This window comes from Stegostoma tigrinum, chromosome 43 (assembly GCF_030684315.1).
Source record: "Stegostoma tigrinum isolate sSteTig4 chromosome 43, sSteTig4.hap1, whole genome shotgun sequence".
Classification (NCBI taxonomy): domain Eukaryota; kingdom Metazoa; phylum Chordata; class Chondrichthyes; order Orectolobiformes; family Stegostomatidae; genus Stegostoma; species Stegostoma tigrinum.
Genome location: NC_081396.1, coordinates 11,358,551 through 11,373,638, shown reverse-complemented (window position 1 = coordinate 11,373,638; position 15,088 = coordinate 11,358,551). Strand labels below are relative to the sequence as shown.

The window sequence follows — 15,088 nt, the reverse complement described above, 5'->3', positions numbered from 1 at the left end:
CTCCTGCCATTAAATGCTGGGTTATCCATAGAGTACCTTGTTTTTCTGAAGCAATATTAAGGATAACACGTGCTCAGCTTCATTCTCAGTAACAGCACTGGAGTGTCAATAGACAACATCATGACACGCAAATTTAATAAATAATTTACAACAATGAAGTAGAAGTTACCGATTCTATGTTTTTGGAAATCAATTGTCCAGTTTTGCATCTTGTGCAGCTATTTTCTCAAGACACATTTTTAGACATTGAGTGAGGACTACAGAACGAGGAATTTCACGAATTTCAATGAGTAGCAGTAACAACTTGCAATGTGGCGAATTGATAATATTTAGTTTAACGACACTGTTCTGCTGGAGAATAAAGAAACTATATATTTAAGACGGCAGTCAAAAACTAGCATTGGATGGATATTGGGTGGATAACTTAGGTTTACAATGTGGTTTCGGTATCAACTGAAGAAGGTGGGCTGCCTAGGACCTCCTTGGAAAAATAATTAAATGTTGGAACCAATCTAAGCAAAACTTTAATCTCCAATTCAATTGCTATCTAGGTGATTCATTCGCATTCACACCTTGCTAATAGATCCAATTAAACATATTTGTGTCATAACTGCAAATTATTATCATGGTGATGCATCCAATTTATTTGTTCAATGACTGTGAGCAACTCTCATGGTGACGGCATCCAATTTGATTTTGACGAGTCGATGTTAGATATAAAAAGCAATGTTCGTTCAGGCTGGGCAGAGTAAGTGCGAAGTTTTGGACAGGGATCGCTGATTCTAAGAGAAGGATGCACGCACCGCCAAAAGGCCCAGTGTATGCCACATATTACACTGCACTTGCGGTTATCGCTATTCCAGGTAAACATTGGAACAAGTTATATTATCACTTCGTTGTGTGGTAATTTCTGCCTCAATAGATTCTAATGCAGGCACACAGAATCTACGCAATGCTTGTATAAATTGCTATTTAAATCTTATCTGGGGTTTTCCTTTTCTTCGGGGACCCACACCTCTGAAAGTCGTATATTAGAATTCAGAGGAGAGAAGGACGGATTCATTAGAATGCATGTCAAATTTTCGTTCGTGTATTCATTAGAACGTTAGTCAAATTTTAGTTTGTGAAATTATGATGACATGCTCATTGGCCGGAATTTCAACAAATTAAAGCATTGTCAAATGCAGATGTTTAAAATAGGTGATAGGTTTTAAAAACACAGAGGAGCCATTTGCCTCACAGGATGTGGGTGTAGCTACATAGATCAGGTTCATTGTTAAATTGTAATTGATCTGAGAGGCCATGATGGAGCTCTTTGCTTGAAACCATGCATGCTTTCTGTGTATTCTCAAAATAATTTTTGAGAGGGAGATATCGTATTTTGATCCAGCGATAGTGAAAGAACATCAATAAAGTTCTTTTTTTTTGGTATGGATGGAAGTTTGTCGGTGGCAGTGTTCCCATGGACATGATGCTAATGAGCTTCGACTTGTTCAAAGTCTGATGTTCCTCACATGTTCTCTGTGGAGCCTTGATGAGGTTTTCAAGTGCGTGTTGTAAATGTAACTGTGCATCAATAGTGGAGGGAATCGGGTGCTACAGATGATAGATAGATGTGCCAATCAAACAATTGGTTTGGAGTTGATGCTTTCAGATGTGTCAAGTGTTTTGGATTTGTCACTATTCATACAATGGAATTATTGCCTCACACTCATGCTTTCTGCTTTGGAGATGCTAGGCAGTTTCGTGGAGTCAGGCAGTCGGTTGCTTTTTTTTTTAATCCCCCAGCCTTTGACTTTACCTGAAAGGCACAGTACCTGAATAGCTAGCCCAGTTCTGTGTCCGGGAAATGGTAAAATTCCAATGTGTTAATAATCAAACTATATTAGTTCACTCAGCAGCGTTCCAAGCACAAATTCTTAATGGTTTCCTGCAGATTTTCAAACTTTGAGTTGCACTTCCCAATTAACAGAAGCATTGTAGGACTGATGCATTGCAAATCTATGATTTTCCTGTGTGCATCACACCTGTTAGGTCCTTGTGCATTTCCTTAAAATTGAATTTGCAAACTCAAGAACTGTACATGCCCTGGAACTAAAGACAATACAACTACTTCAATCAATGTGCAATTTATGGAATAATACTGTATTCACTTCACTTTAAGGCTGGGCCATGTAGATTGGCTGTTGTATCAGAAATCTGAAACGTTTCAACCATTTGGAATATCTTTAGTTTCAGCAGGTTTGACTCCCTAACTTGTTTCATTGATTTTTGACACAGTTAACTCTTTGATGATGTTTGAACATTTAATTTTTATTCATTTCTTTTCTACGTCAGTTGTTTATTTTTATTTACCTAGGGTGTGCCCCGCTATCTCCCTACTGCCGATATTTATATTTATTATCAAAACTGTGGTATATGAGCACAGAACCATTTGTAGTTCATTTTTTTCCTGTAAATACTTTCATGTATGATTGTTAAAGCTTGTTGAAATTAAATCAAGATGTCACTTCCTCTGTGATTCTATTCTTAGCATCTCGTGTCTCGTTTCGTCCACCTTACAGTAAATTTCATGGCTACTGTGATCCTGTCCAAAGGAGCGTGCGGTCTTTCGAAATGTGTAACGCGGTACCTAGTATTTATGGCGGTGACAGATCTCCTGGTTATTGTCACGGCTGTGATGTTCAATCGGATTCCTGCTACTTTTTTTCCAGGTAGTTTCCTGTTCATTACTCCAGTGTGTAGTATCAGCACTGCATCAATTTATGCAGCAAGAGACTGTTCGGTTTGGTTAACAGTGACTTTCACTTTTGATCGCTTCGTTGCTATTTGTTGCCGGAAACTGAAAGCAACATATTGCACTGAGAAATCGGCAACATTGGTCATAGGAGTGGTTTGTGCACTGGGATGTTTAATCAATATCCCCTGGTATTTTATACATGAACCTATTTACAAAATTGGAAATATTCCGTGGTATTGCGGAATAAAAGCTATCCGTTACACTTCACTTCCATGGCGAACCTTTGATTGGATAGATCGTATTTTAACCCCATGCCTTCCGTTCTTTCTGATTATTCTATTGAATGCACTCACTGTCCGTCATATCGTGGTGGCCAATAGAGCCCGCACAAGAATTGTGGTCCGAAAATCAGCATATAATCGCGATGACCCAGAGCTGGAGAGCCGGAAAAAGTCCGTAATTTTAATATTCTCCATATCAGGCAGTTTCCTCCTGTTGTGGATGGCATATTTTATACAGTTCCTATTAGAGCAAGTAACAAATGACTATATCTTGAATGGTTTCAGTGATCCCAAATTTATTTTCCGAGAAAGTTCAAATATGCTCCAGCTTTTGAGTTGTTGCACCAACACATTTATTTATGCAGTCACTCAGAGGAAGTTCCGAGTGCAATTAATTAGCATGGTGCAACAACCGTTCATTTTACTCAGAAAATTATTCAAATGATACACAGACGTTTGAATAAATGTACAATATCTGCATCATGCGTAATTAGTTCTCGTTTATTTTATAGGTACTGAATAAAGATTGTTTGTTCCATTGCTATGTATCAACGTAAATCGAAAGTGCATAAAACATTGCCCAAATTCCAACTGTTCCAGCACCAGTGATAAAAAAAATTACAATTTAATACCGTGTCCCTTTCCTGAGCCAGAGATAAAACATTCATACTAAATGATGAGAAATTCCTGCATGAGGTACATAAGCATCCGAATGTATTGCCTTTTCTCCAGAAAACAGAAGGGTGAGAGATACATTAAGATGAGTGGACGTTTTGTAGGTGTTTCCTCTGAGATTCGAGCTGGAAGTGGGATTCAGGACTTGGGAGAAATCAACAAAGTTTCAAAATCAATTCACAGGATAAAAAGCAAACAAAAAGTCATTAACAGGAATCAATGGGGAGAGAGGGGGAGGCGGACCGAAGACGGAGAGTAAAGAAGATAGGTGGAGAGAGTATAGGTGGGGAGGTAGGGAGGGGAGAGGTCAGTCCAGGGAAGACGGACAGGTCAAGGAGGTGGGATGAGGTTAGTAGGTAGGAAATGGAGGTGCGGCTTGGGGTGGGAGGAAGGGATGGGTGAGAGGAAGAACAGGTTAGGGAGGCAGAGACAGGTTGGACTGGTTTTGGGATGCAGTGGTTGGGGGGGAAGAGCTGGGCTGGTTGTGTGGTGCAGTAGGGGCAGGGGATGAACTGGGCTGGTTTAGGGATGCAGTAGGGGAAGGGGAGATTTTGAAACTGGTGAAGTCCACATTGATACCATTAGGCTGCAGGGTTCCCAGGGTTCCCACCCCTTCCTCCCACCCCAAGCCGCACCCCCATCTACCTACTAACCTCATCCCACCTCCTTGACCTGTCCGTCTTCCCTGGACTGACCTATCCCCTCCCTACCTCCCCACTTATACTCTCTCCACCTATCTTCTTTACTCTCCATCTTCGGTCCGCCTCCCCCTCTCTCCCTATTTATTCCAGTTCCCTCTCCCCATCCCCCTCTCTGATGAAGGGTCTAGGCCCGAAACGTCAGCTTTTGTGCTCCTGAGATGCTGCTTGGCCTGCTGTGTTCATCCAGCCTCACATTTTATTATCTTGGAATTCTCCAGCATCTGCAGTTCCCATTATCTCAAAAAGTCAGAGATCCTCCTTTAGTTGTGGCGCCTAATGGAAAAGAAAAATAGAAATCAATACAAAGTGCAATGTCTAGACCAGCAGAGAAAAACAACAAATAGCTATACAAACCATCATTGCTCAGGGACAGGATAGAGTGTACGGCCAGCAAAATGGTTCTATATCAGAATGTCATGAATCAATTGGATGAGCTAAGGGGCAATTTCAAAGGAAGAGTCACCGGACACGAAATGTTAATTCTGATTGTCTCTGCACAGATACTTCCAGATCTGCTGAGCTTTTCCAGCAACATCTCGTTTTGCTCCTGATTTCCAGTATCTGTAATTGTCTTTGGTTTTTTTATCGAGTTTATAATAGATTTACCACTACTGACATATGCCTGCTCATTTGTGGGGAAAGAGAACTAAATATACCAGGCTTTAAGGTTCACAGGATGGATAGAAATATCGGCAGAGAAAGTAGAGCAGCCTTCCTGAGTAGAAGCAGAATTATTTCGGTGGTGAGGGAGGACTTAATCAAGAGAAATAATTTAGTGCAAACCGTATTGATGAAGCCGATGAAAAGAAAAAAAAAAGACTCAAACTGTAATTGCTGTTATGTACAGACTCCCTGATGGCAGTTCTAAGTTGCTTCATCACATTAATGAAAAAAATTAGGCAAGTCTGCAGCAAAGCTCGAATTGTATGAATGAGGAAGCTTCAGTTTAACACAGGTTGGAAGAGGCAAAAAAAAAGCCTGTCAGAAGGATGATGAGTTTTTGGAGTGTGTCAGGGATAGTTTCCTACACTAATGTGTCCTGGAAGTAACAAGAGAGCAAACAGAATTCGATCTAGTAGTCAGTAATGAGACGGATAGAATTAACAATTTAATAAAATGTGAGGCTGGATGAACACAGCAGCCCAGCAGCATCTCATGAGCACAAAAGCTGACGTTTCGGGCCTAGACCCTTCATCAACAACTGTGGAGGATGTTTCAAGAAAGAAAGTAGTGAAAAGAACACGGTTCACAAAAAAACAGCTGACACCCCAGTTTAGTGGATTGTGTCAGAGGTTTTAACACCAGTTTCTGTTACTCAATGGGTCCAGGCATTTTGCTCTTAACCGGAGGGCTGATAGCTCATGACGGGTTCCCAGGAATGACGGCTTCCTGACATTTGCCTAATGTGTTTTTTTTCCATGACATATCCCTGGATTGAACTTGGCAATTTTAGTTGCGGGTAGATAGCAATCGGGTGTCCAACGTTTCGCCAACCACACATTATCAATGCTTAGCCAGAATAAAAATCGATAAGCCGATCACATTCTTGGACACAGTGAGGAATAAATGTCATGCGTCTGTGAGATAGACTATGGCATCTGATTCATTACTCACACAACTGGCAGCAGAGGGATTACAGACTGCTTCTCAGAAGTGAATGGAGCCTTCGCCCAGCACCTTACTTTCTAAAATGTTTTCAACTATGAAATTGAACATAGCAATAAAGATCCATTTGAAGTGAAGGTTATAAAACATAGCCTTAAATGGATCGAGTTTCCCTTTCAAATAGCACTAAGGGTCTGCCTGTACTACAGGGATTGGAGTTATTCGAGCAGAGAGCTCGCCAGCGTTCTCTCCAGGCCAAAAAAGGACTAATTTAGAAAACTGTTTCAGGCATTCCTCGAAAAGAAAGAGTTGATTTGAACACGAATGTCAAAATGTATCTAGCTTCATTAACGTAAAATGTAATCACGTACTACAAAATTGTCCTTTGATTCTGGTCTCTCCTTATTGCAGCTCATTTTCCGCTTTTGTTTGATGCAGAAAGTTGTGTTTCGTAGAAAGTTATAATAGCAGAGAGGGAAGGAACGGATAAATTATTGCTCTTTCTCCTTGAATGCGAAGGAATCCACATTCTAATACATGTCTGCGATGCATTTCAGCTCTTGGTCCATATATTACTGAAGAACAGACAATTATAAATTGGCAAGAACAGACTCATACGAAACGGAGCAAAGGGTAGCCAGTGAGTTGAGATAAGCGTTAAAGGAAACAGTGACAAGAACCGAATGCGAATTCATACGTGCAAAAAAAAACAACGGTTTAAGCAGTTCAGCACCTTAGTTACAATGATAGTTTGGGCATCAAATTCGGCTGAAAATCAGAATCAGGACGCAGAGAAAAAAAATCTCACTGCAATTAATTTAAACTGTTCTATGTGATTTTTCATCCACCACAGCAAATAGTGGTCAGTGGATACAATGCAACATTTTGTAACTATATCATTACCACTACAGTACAGAAAAAGAGGGCAGTCACTGACCCGATTGACCTGTCCCTCATTATTGGAGTGGAATGACCAAATGATTCACTCGAAATCCAGGAGCTGACTTCCGGCATCAAACAGTTTATTGAAATCACACGGAGACCGAAATTCTCTGAAATCCAAACAACTCTTCACCAATCAGAGGAAAACGTACATTTTCTATGCATATGTTTCATCCCGCCTTTAAAATTTAGAAACCAATCTTATTATAAATTAAGTACATGCATTGCGATTTACGCTAAGCATGTCTTTAAAATCATTCCAATCCCTACAGTGTGTATACCGGCCAACGGGTTCATGCTAAACCTTTGAAGACCATTCTACCCAGATTCATCACCCTACCCTACTTCTGTAACCCTGCAATCTCATGGCTAATACACCTAACCTACGCCATCTCTGAACACTGTGGGCAAATTAGCATGTCTAGTCCACCTAGCTGATATCAATGAGAGGCTACAGATGGGCGGGATTGTGGTCAACTCCCGGTCCTCCATGGTCCCATGATGTTTCCCAAACTCTCTTTTCTCCTTCCTTGGGGCTTCTCACAATGCACATTGTATTCAAGTACATTCCTGCTCAGGCATTTACCAGCTGCACCGCAATATCTGCCAATTAATTGTTTACTTTCCTATCACTGAAGGACCTTTTAAATTCCTTATTAACCCCAATTACAGGAAATACAAAGTAAGACTAATTTTCACTAATGGTTGCAGTATCAGTTCCAAAAATGTAACGCGGTTTCACCTAATGTTACAATCCTTTAGCTAACGAGTTGGGACTGGTTTACTTCTTACTTTGCTTATTAAACAAACCTATTTTTATCATGTGTTCATTCAGTCGACATGTCTGTCAGTATCTGTACCTATGATTTATTCTTCCCTGTAATGATATGGGCCTGCTTATACTGTTTGAGACTGATTCACTCTCTTAATTTTACTGCAATCATTCATGCAATGTTTTAAGTTTTTATTGAATTTGGTGAATCTGTAAATACTTCAGAATCTATAACTTTGATTGCGAGTTTTGAGAAGATTTGTAGCTCAGGTTGAGGTTCTGGATGTGAGTTTGCTCACTGAGCTGGAAGGTTAGTTCTCAGACGTTTTGTCACCATTCTAGGTAACGTCATCAGTGAGCCTCCGACGAAGCGCTGGTGTTATGTCCCGCTTTGTATTTATCTGGTTAGGTTTCCTTGGGTTGGTGATGTCATTTCCTGTTCTTTTTCTCAGGGGACGGTAGATTGGCTCCAAGTCAATGTGTTTGTTGATGCAGTTCCGGTTGGAATGCCATGCTTCTAGGAATTCTCGTGCATGTCTCTGTTTGGCTTGTCCTAGGATGGATGTGTTGTCCCAATCAAAGTGGTGTCCTTCCTCAGTCCGTTATTACAAAACGACATGACCCACTATCACTCGTATCCTTACATACAGATAAGGAAGGACACCACTTTGATTGAATGGCTAGAGATTTGTGTGCTTGTTCAGAAAGTTTGAAGCATCGTGACTGGATGGTGATGTGGTTGAAGACAGCAAAGCACGCAAGTTTTAACTAAAATTAAATATCATCAGGATCATCCATCCCACATTTACCCTGTCTTGTCCTGTTAGAATTTTGTAGGCTTTGAGATTCCCCTTCATTCTTCTGAACTCCGATGAATATCGTGCTATCTGATCTAATCTCATTTCATATCTCATTCCTGCCATGCCAAAGAATCAATGTGGGAAAACTCTGCTGCACTGCCTCTCCGGCCAGAGCATCAGATAAAAGAGACCAACACTACACACAATACTCCAGTGCTGGTCTTACCAAGGCCTTGAAGAATTACAGCAGGACAACCCTGCTCTTGCACCTGAATCCTGTTGCTGTTAAGGCCAAAATACCATTTGCCTTCTTCATCGGTTGCTGCACCTCCATGCTTATTTTCCACCACTGGTGTATTTGGACACCAAGGTCTTACTGCAGCTTTTTCTTTTCCCAATCTCTCACCATACCATTCAGGGATAATCTACTTTTATGTTTCTGCTCCCAAATTATATAAGCTCATAATTGTCACTGTTCTCGCCCTCCTGCCATGGATTTATCCACTCACTCACTCAACTTGTCCTAATCAGATTGAAATATCTCTACATGTTCCCCATAGCTCACCCACCAACCCGTTTTGTGTCATCTTCAATTTTGGAAACTTTTACATCTAGTTCGTTCCTCTAAATAATTAACATCTATTGTTAGTAGGTGAGGTCCAAGCACTGTTGCCTGCTTCTGCTCACTGTCTGCCATTCAGAAATAGAACATAGCACAAGACAGCGCAATACAGGCCCTTCAGCCCTCAATGTTGCGCTGACCTGTGAAACCAATTTGAACCCCATCTAACCTATACTATTCCATTATCATCCAGCAGGGCCATTCAATCCTGCATTTGTTTCCTGGCGGACAACCAGTTCTCCATCCGTGTCAGTGCACAACCCCCTTGTCCTTTAATTTTACGTGATAACCTCTCACATGGAATCTTGTCAAAGGCCTTCAAAAAGTCAGAGTAAACAACATCTATTCAGTCCCTGATCAGTACTGCTCGGAAAATCTCAGAACATTACAGCAGACTTGTCATCTCCAGGGGCTTCACGGAGACTCCAACTCCCACAATCCCTGTCGCCACGATCCATCTGAGTGGGGACGGCCATGAGGATGGCGGGGGGAAGGTATCACAGGATATTTGCGCGTGTAGGGATGAGTTTGGGGCAGTAAACAATTCTCGCTATATGACTGGCTCATAGTTACTGCATCCTTTTATTCTACGGCCAGAAGGTTTCAAACATCATGGGATCAAGGTCGCTGCCGGGTCAAGTGGTTCCATGTTCTCCCCCAGTTCCGTCATAATTCTGTTCTCCGACCAATGGGAAAAACAGGAGGACTGGAAGCTCACGACTTCCAGCCAAAGAGAGCTCCCCTGAAGCAGGAGTGCCAACGTGAAACAATGAAAAAGTGTTCCGAATTGAAATGTCAACCTTCCTGCTCCCCTGATGTTGCCTGGCCTGCTGTGTTCATCCAAGTCCACTGTGTTATCTCTGACTCCAAAGCTAAAGCTGCTGTTGATGCTCCTCTCTCTGAATGAAGATTGAGCTTCACACTGATATGGTGGCTGAGTGGTTAGTGCAACTGCCTCACAGCACCAGGGACCTGGGATCATTTCCACCCTTGGGTGACTGTCTCTGTGGAACTTGCACATTCTCCCTGTGTCCGCGTGACTTTCCGTTGGGTGCTCTGGTTTTCTCCCACAGTCCAAAGATGTGCAGGCTAGGTGGATTAGCCATGTTAAATTGCCTGTAGTGTTGAAGGGTGTGTAGATTTGGTGGGTTATAGGGCATGGGTCTGGTTCTGATGGTCCAAGGTTTGGTGTGGACTTCTTAGGCCAAAGGGCCTGTTTCCACACTGTAGGGATTCCATGATTCATACTGAAACTTCCACTTCTGTCCACCATGAGTCAGCAAACATTTTCTCCCAATTTCTGTTTTATAAATTCTGGTCTGAAATTATTTACTTGCAGCAACTAAAATGAAAGAAAGTGAACCCACAGAAGGAGCAGAGTCTATCCAGGACAAGAAGTAATGATCACTTAGCTTTGATTGTTCTGTATTTCTAATCTGATTTCTAATCCAATTGTGAAAGATTTGGAGAAACAAGGAGAGAAACATGATTGTATCCCCCTCTTTGGAATAGGGAGAAGAAAGACAGGGTCAAGTTAAGAAAGAGCTGTTGGATGGGCCATGGTTAATTTGAAAGGGGAGCTTTTATCAGGAGATAATAGAAGGATGTCACTCCACATAGGTACCTGAACTAAAAGCACTTACTGCAGCCCTGAAGTTCGGAAGAAGACAAAGGGCTAACATCTAAACAGGCGGTGGATATGCCTTTGGTGTAGTCCATGTCTACATGGTGACATGGGCAAGGTGAGGTTATGTTACTTCGAGTATTAGTGTAATCTAGCATGAGAACCTAATCAAGGACCTCGTGACTGCAGCTACTGAATCAAAAGAAGCAGCAGTAATAAAAATAGAGGCACACATAAAAATTCAAACACCAGAGCAGAGATGGAATAGTTATACAGATAGCGCTGCAAAAGCAATGCTGGAACAGGAAGTGATAATGATCGTGCCTGCAAGACAGCATGAAGCCAGAGATGATGAATTGGACATTTCAGATTTACAAGCAGCAACCAGTTCAGAAGAAAAAACAGAATGGATTGAACACAGGGCAGCATTTGGAGCAAATGATATTCGGAGAAAGGAAGGCAAAGTGGTAGATCCCATATTTCTGCCAGTAGATATTATTCAATGTTTGCCTTGGATTAGTGCACACAGGAAGAAATAAAATGATACAGCTGATATCTAATTGCCTGTGGTGGAAAGGAATGGGAAGGGACTTAGCCAAATTTTGTCAAAGATGCGCTGTGTATGCACAGACAGAACCAGCATAGCGAATTAAAATTAAAATGAGCCATCGGCCCCATCCCGGGGGTCCATGGGAACACATTCAAGTGGATTTTATAGGACCATACCCACAAAGTCAGAATGAAAAATTCTGCCTGGTCCTGATTGACCAGTTTACCAGATGGGTAGAAGCTTTCCCTACAGAAGACTGTATTTCAACCTCAGTGGCAAAAATACTGGCAGCAGAAATAACACCTAGGTGTGGGGGAGGGGGGTCCCCTACAAATAGATTCAAACTAAGGGACCCACTACACTGACAAGTGCCTGAAGGAAGCAAGTGAGCTACTGGGAATAACACAAAGGTATCATATACCCCACCATCCACCAATCTCAGGGATGGTAGAGAGGAAGAATAGGACACTGAAAAATTCTGTGACCGAGGCAATGATAGGAGAAGGGGTTAAATGGATGTTTTCCCCACCAGCCATAACCCAAACGGCCATGCCCTTAGGACTACTGGATTAACACCCTTTGAACAGATAATAGGATGAACAATGATACTCCCCCAGGACTGAATGACATGGCGAGCGCAACTGACGAACAGCAAAGGACAAGTCTAGGATTACATGAAATTCCACAGTAACTCTAAGGTTTGAGAGTCGATTTGTACCTCAGGTTGTAGATATTGTGGTTGGTTGGCTCACTGAGCTGTTTCATTGTTTTTCCACAGACGTTTCATTACCCTTCTGGGTATATCAGTGCAGCCTCCGATGAAGTGCTGTTGTGTTTTCCAGCCTGTTATTTAAACTCTGGAGTCTGTTGAGCTGGATTACCTCACTTCCGGTTTTCCTTCACAGTGGAATGTATATAGGGTTGAGCTCTATGTGTTTGTTGATGGCTTTCTACATAGGATACACAGGCTTCTAGGACTTCCCGTGCTTGTCTTTGCTTTGCTTGTCCCAGGATCTTGGCGTTGTCCCAGTCAAATTGGTGATTCTTCTTTTCCATGTGGATAGAGGTGAGTGAGTATTGGTCGTGTCTTTTTGTAGCCAATTGATGTTCATGTACCATTGTTGTTAAGTTCCTTCCTGTTTGTCTGATGTAGTGTTTACCATAGTCTCTGTAAGGAATCTTGTATATGACATTGGTCCTGTCCACAGTGGGTAGTGGGTCTTTGGTTCGGGTGAGCAGTTGTTGTAGGGTTGATGTGGGTTTGCGTGCTACCCTGATGCCCAGTGCACTTGTAAGAGTCAGTTTAGATGTGTTCCTGATGTAAGGTAGCATGATGAGTGTGTAGGGGTGTGTAGTATCTTCCTGGTGTCATCGTGTAATAAGCATCTTCTGACCCACTTTTTCAGGTATCCTTTGTTTTTGATTACCTGAAAATGGTACGCTTCTTCTTTTTGGTGTCGTTCTGAGCGGCTGAAGTGTGTTTTTGCCTGTTTAAATAATGAGAACATAATGGATAGCACGGAGTAAATACTGGCCGAGATAGGGCACAATGGAAATCAGCAGGGTATAACCTGAACAGCTTCACAGGATGGTATCAACTCAACTATACAACCTCACAACCACACTGCTTCATCACATTGACTAAGAAGAATTAAAAACCAAGGAGAGAAACACCCATGGGGTTTAGCAACTGCACTCAGAGTTATAACACTTCCACATACCTGCTCCCAGAAGCCATTAGGCACTCTTCCTGACCATGGGATCGCTAAACGCGTCTCTCCTCACGCACAGCAGCCCAAACCTCCTGACATTCAGGAACCTCACAAGTAATGGAATGTTCCAACAATGCTGGTACCCCAAGATTATTACCTGATTCATCCGATACAATGGCACATACATTGTGCATGAACGTAGCCTATGTCTGACTACCCCTAACCTGAATGGTGTCACGTTACTTGGACTATGTAGTACTGTTCATATGCCACACAGCGTCCCTCCTGCAGATGATGCCAGAAGGACACAAATGTGCAATTTCAGGACCATGTAGGCTCCTCTCCATATTCTTACACTGCTACAGAATAGATAAGTTCTCCAGAGAAACTATCAATTTGGCTAGAGTCTTAGAGAAAGTGATCAGTGACGCCACACAAGCTTTGAACAAAATAAATGCAGAAATGTTCACTATACAAACTATGGCATTGCAGAAGTGAATTGCCCTCAACATCCTGTTTGCCAGAAAAGGAATACATGTGCACTCATTGACAAGGAATGCTGCAAGTACATCCCAATAGTTCAGAGGAAATTACTGATTTCACCGATAATATTCAGAAAGAGTATCTGGAATAAGGTAGGTGAGCTTGCAGCTTGGATAGGTACCTGGAACTTCGATGTTGTGGCCATTTCAGAGACATGGATAGAGCAGGGACAGGAATGGATGTTGCAGGTTCCAGGGTTTAGATCTTTCATTAAGGTCAGGGAAGGTGGTAAAAGAGGGGGAGGTGTGGCTTTGTTAGTCAAGGACAGTATAACAGTGGCTGAAAGAACTTTTGATGAGGACTCGTCTACTGAGGTCGCCAAGGAAGGTTGTTAACTGAGTCAGTGTGAGTGGAAATTAGGAACAGCAAGGGAGCAGTCACCTCATTGGGGGTTTTCTACAGACCCCCAAATAACAGTAGGGAGATCGAAGAACGCATTGGCCGGCAGATTGTTGAAAAGTGCAAACGTTGCAGGGCTGTTGTTATGGGTGACTTCAACTTTCCCAATATTGATTGGGATGTCCTTAGTGCAGATGGTTTGGATGGAGCTGTTTTTGTCAGGTGTGTTCAGGAGGGTTTCCTTACTCAGTATGTGGACAGGCCAATGAGGGGGGAGGCCATTTTGGATTTGGTGCTCGGCAATGAGCCAGGATAGGTGTCAGATCTTCTGGTGGGAGAACACTTTGGCAACAGTGACGACAACAGCCTCACATTTACCATAGCCATGGAAAGGGAATGGAGCAGTTACCAGGGGAAGATATTTAACTGGGGAAAAGGAAACTATGACGCTATCAGGCAGGAGTTGGCAAGTATAGATTGGGAGCAATTGTTCCACAGAAAGGGCACAACAGACATGTGGAGACTGTTTAAGTAGCAGTTGTTGCAAGTTATGCATAAATTTGTTCCTCTTAGACAGGTGAGAAGGGGTAAGATTAAGGAGACTTGGATGACAGGAACAGAGGTGCTTCTCATCAAAAAGAAAAAGGCAGCTTATATAAGTGGAGGAAGCAAGGGTCTAGAACAGCTTGAGAGGATTACAAGCTTGCTCGGAAGGAGCTCAAAAGTGGACTGAGGAGGGCCAGGAGGGGGCACGAAAAAGGCTTGGCAGGACGGATTAGGGAGAACCTGAAGGCGTTTTACTCATATGTGAGGAATATGAGAATGATCACGGGGAAGGTAGGGCCAATCAGGGATAGTGTAGGGAACTTGTGCATGGAGTCTGAGCAGATAGGGGAAGCCCCAAATGTGTTTTTTGCTTCCGTTTTCACTAAGGAAAGAGACCTTGTTGTGAATGAGAACTTTGAGGAGTAGGAAAACAGGCTTGAATGGATCGAGATTGAGGAAGTTGATGTGCTGGAAATTTTGGCAAACACTGAGATTGATAAGTCTCCAGGGCCAGACCAGATTTATCCTAGGTTGCTCCAGGAAGCGAGAAAGGAGGTTGCTAAGCCACTGGCGAAGATCTTTGCTTCCTCACTCTCCACGGGAGTTGTACCAGAAGATTGGAGGGAGGCAAATGTT

At 42.4% G+C, this 15,088-nt stretch overlaps 1 protein-coding gene across 1 annotated transcript; it reads left to right on the top strand.

Moving 5' to 3' along the window:
• Positions 1-765: 765 nt before the first annotated feature.
• On the top strand, positions 766-3,503 carry LOC125448862 (probable G-protein coupled receptor 139). Its single transcript, XM_048524417.1, has 2 exons — positions 766-863; positions 2,565-3,503. Exons 1-2 carry the CDS (start codon positions 794-796, stop codon positions 3,464-3,466), a joined length of 972 nt encoding a protein of 323 aa, XP_048380374.1. The 5' UTR covers positions 766-793; the 3' UTR covers positions 3,467-3,503.
• Positions 3,504-15,088: the final 11,585 nt, after the last annotated feature.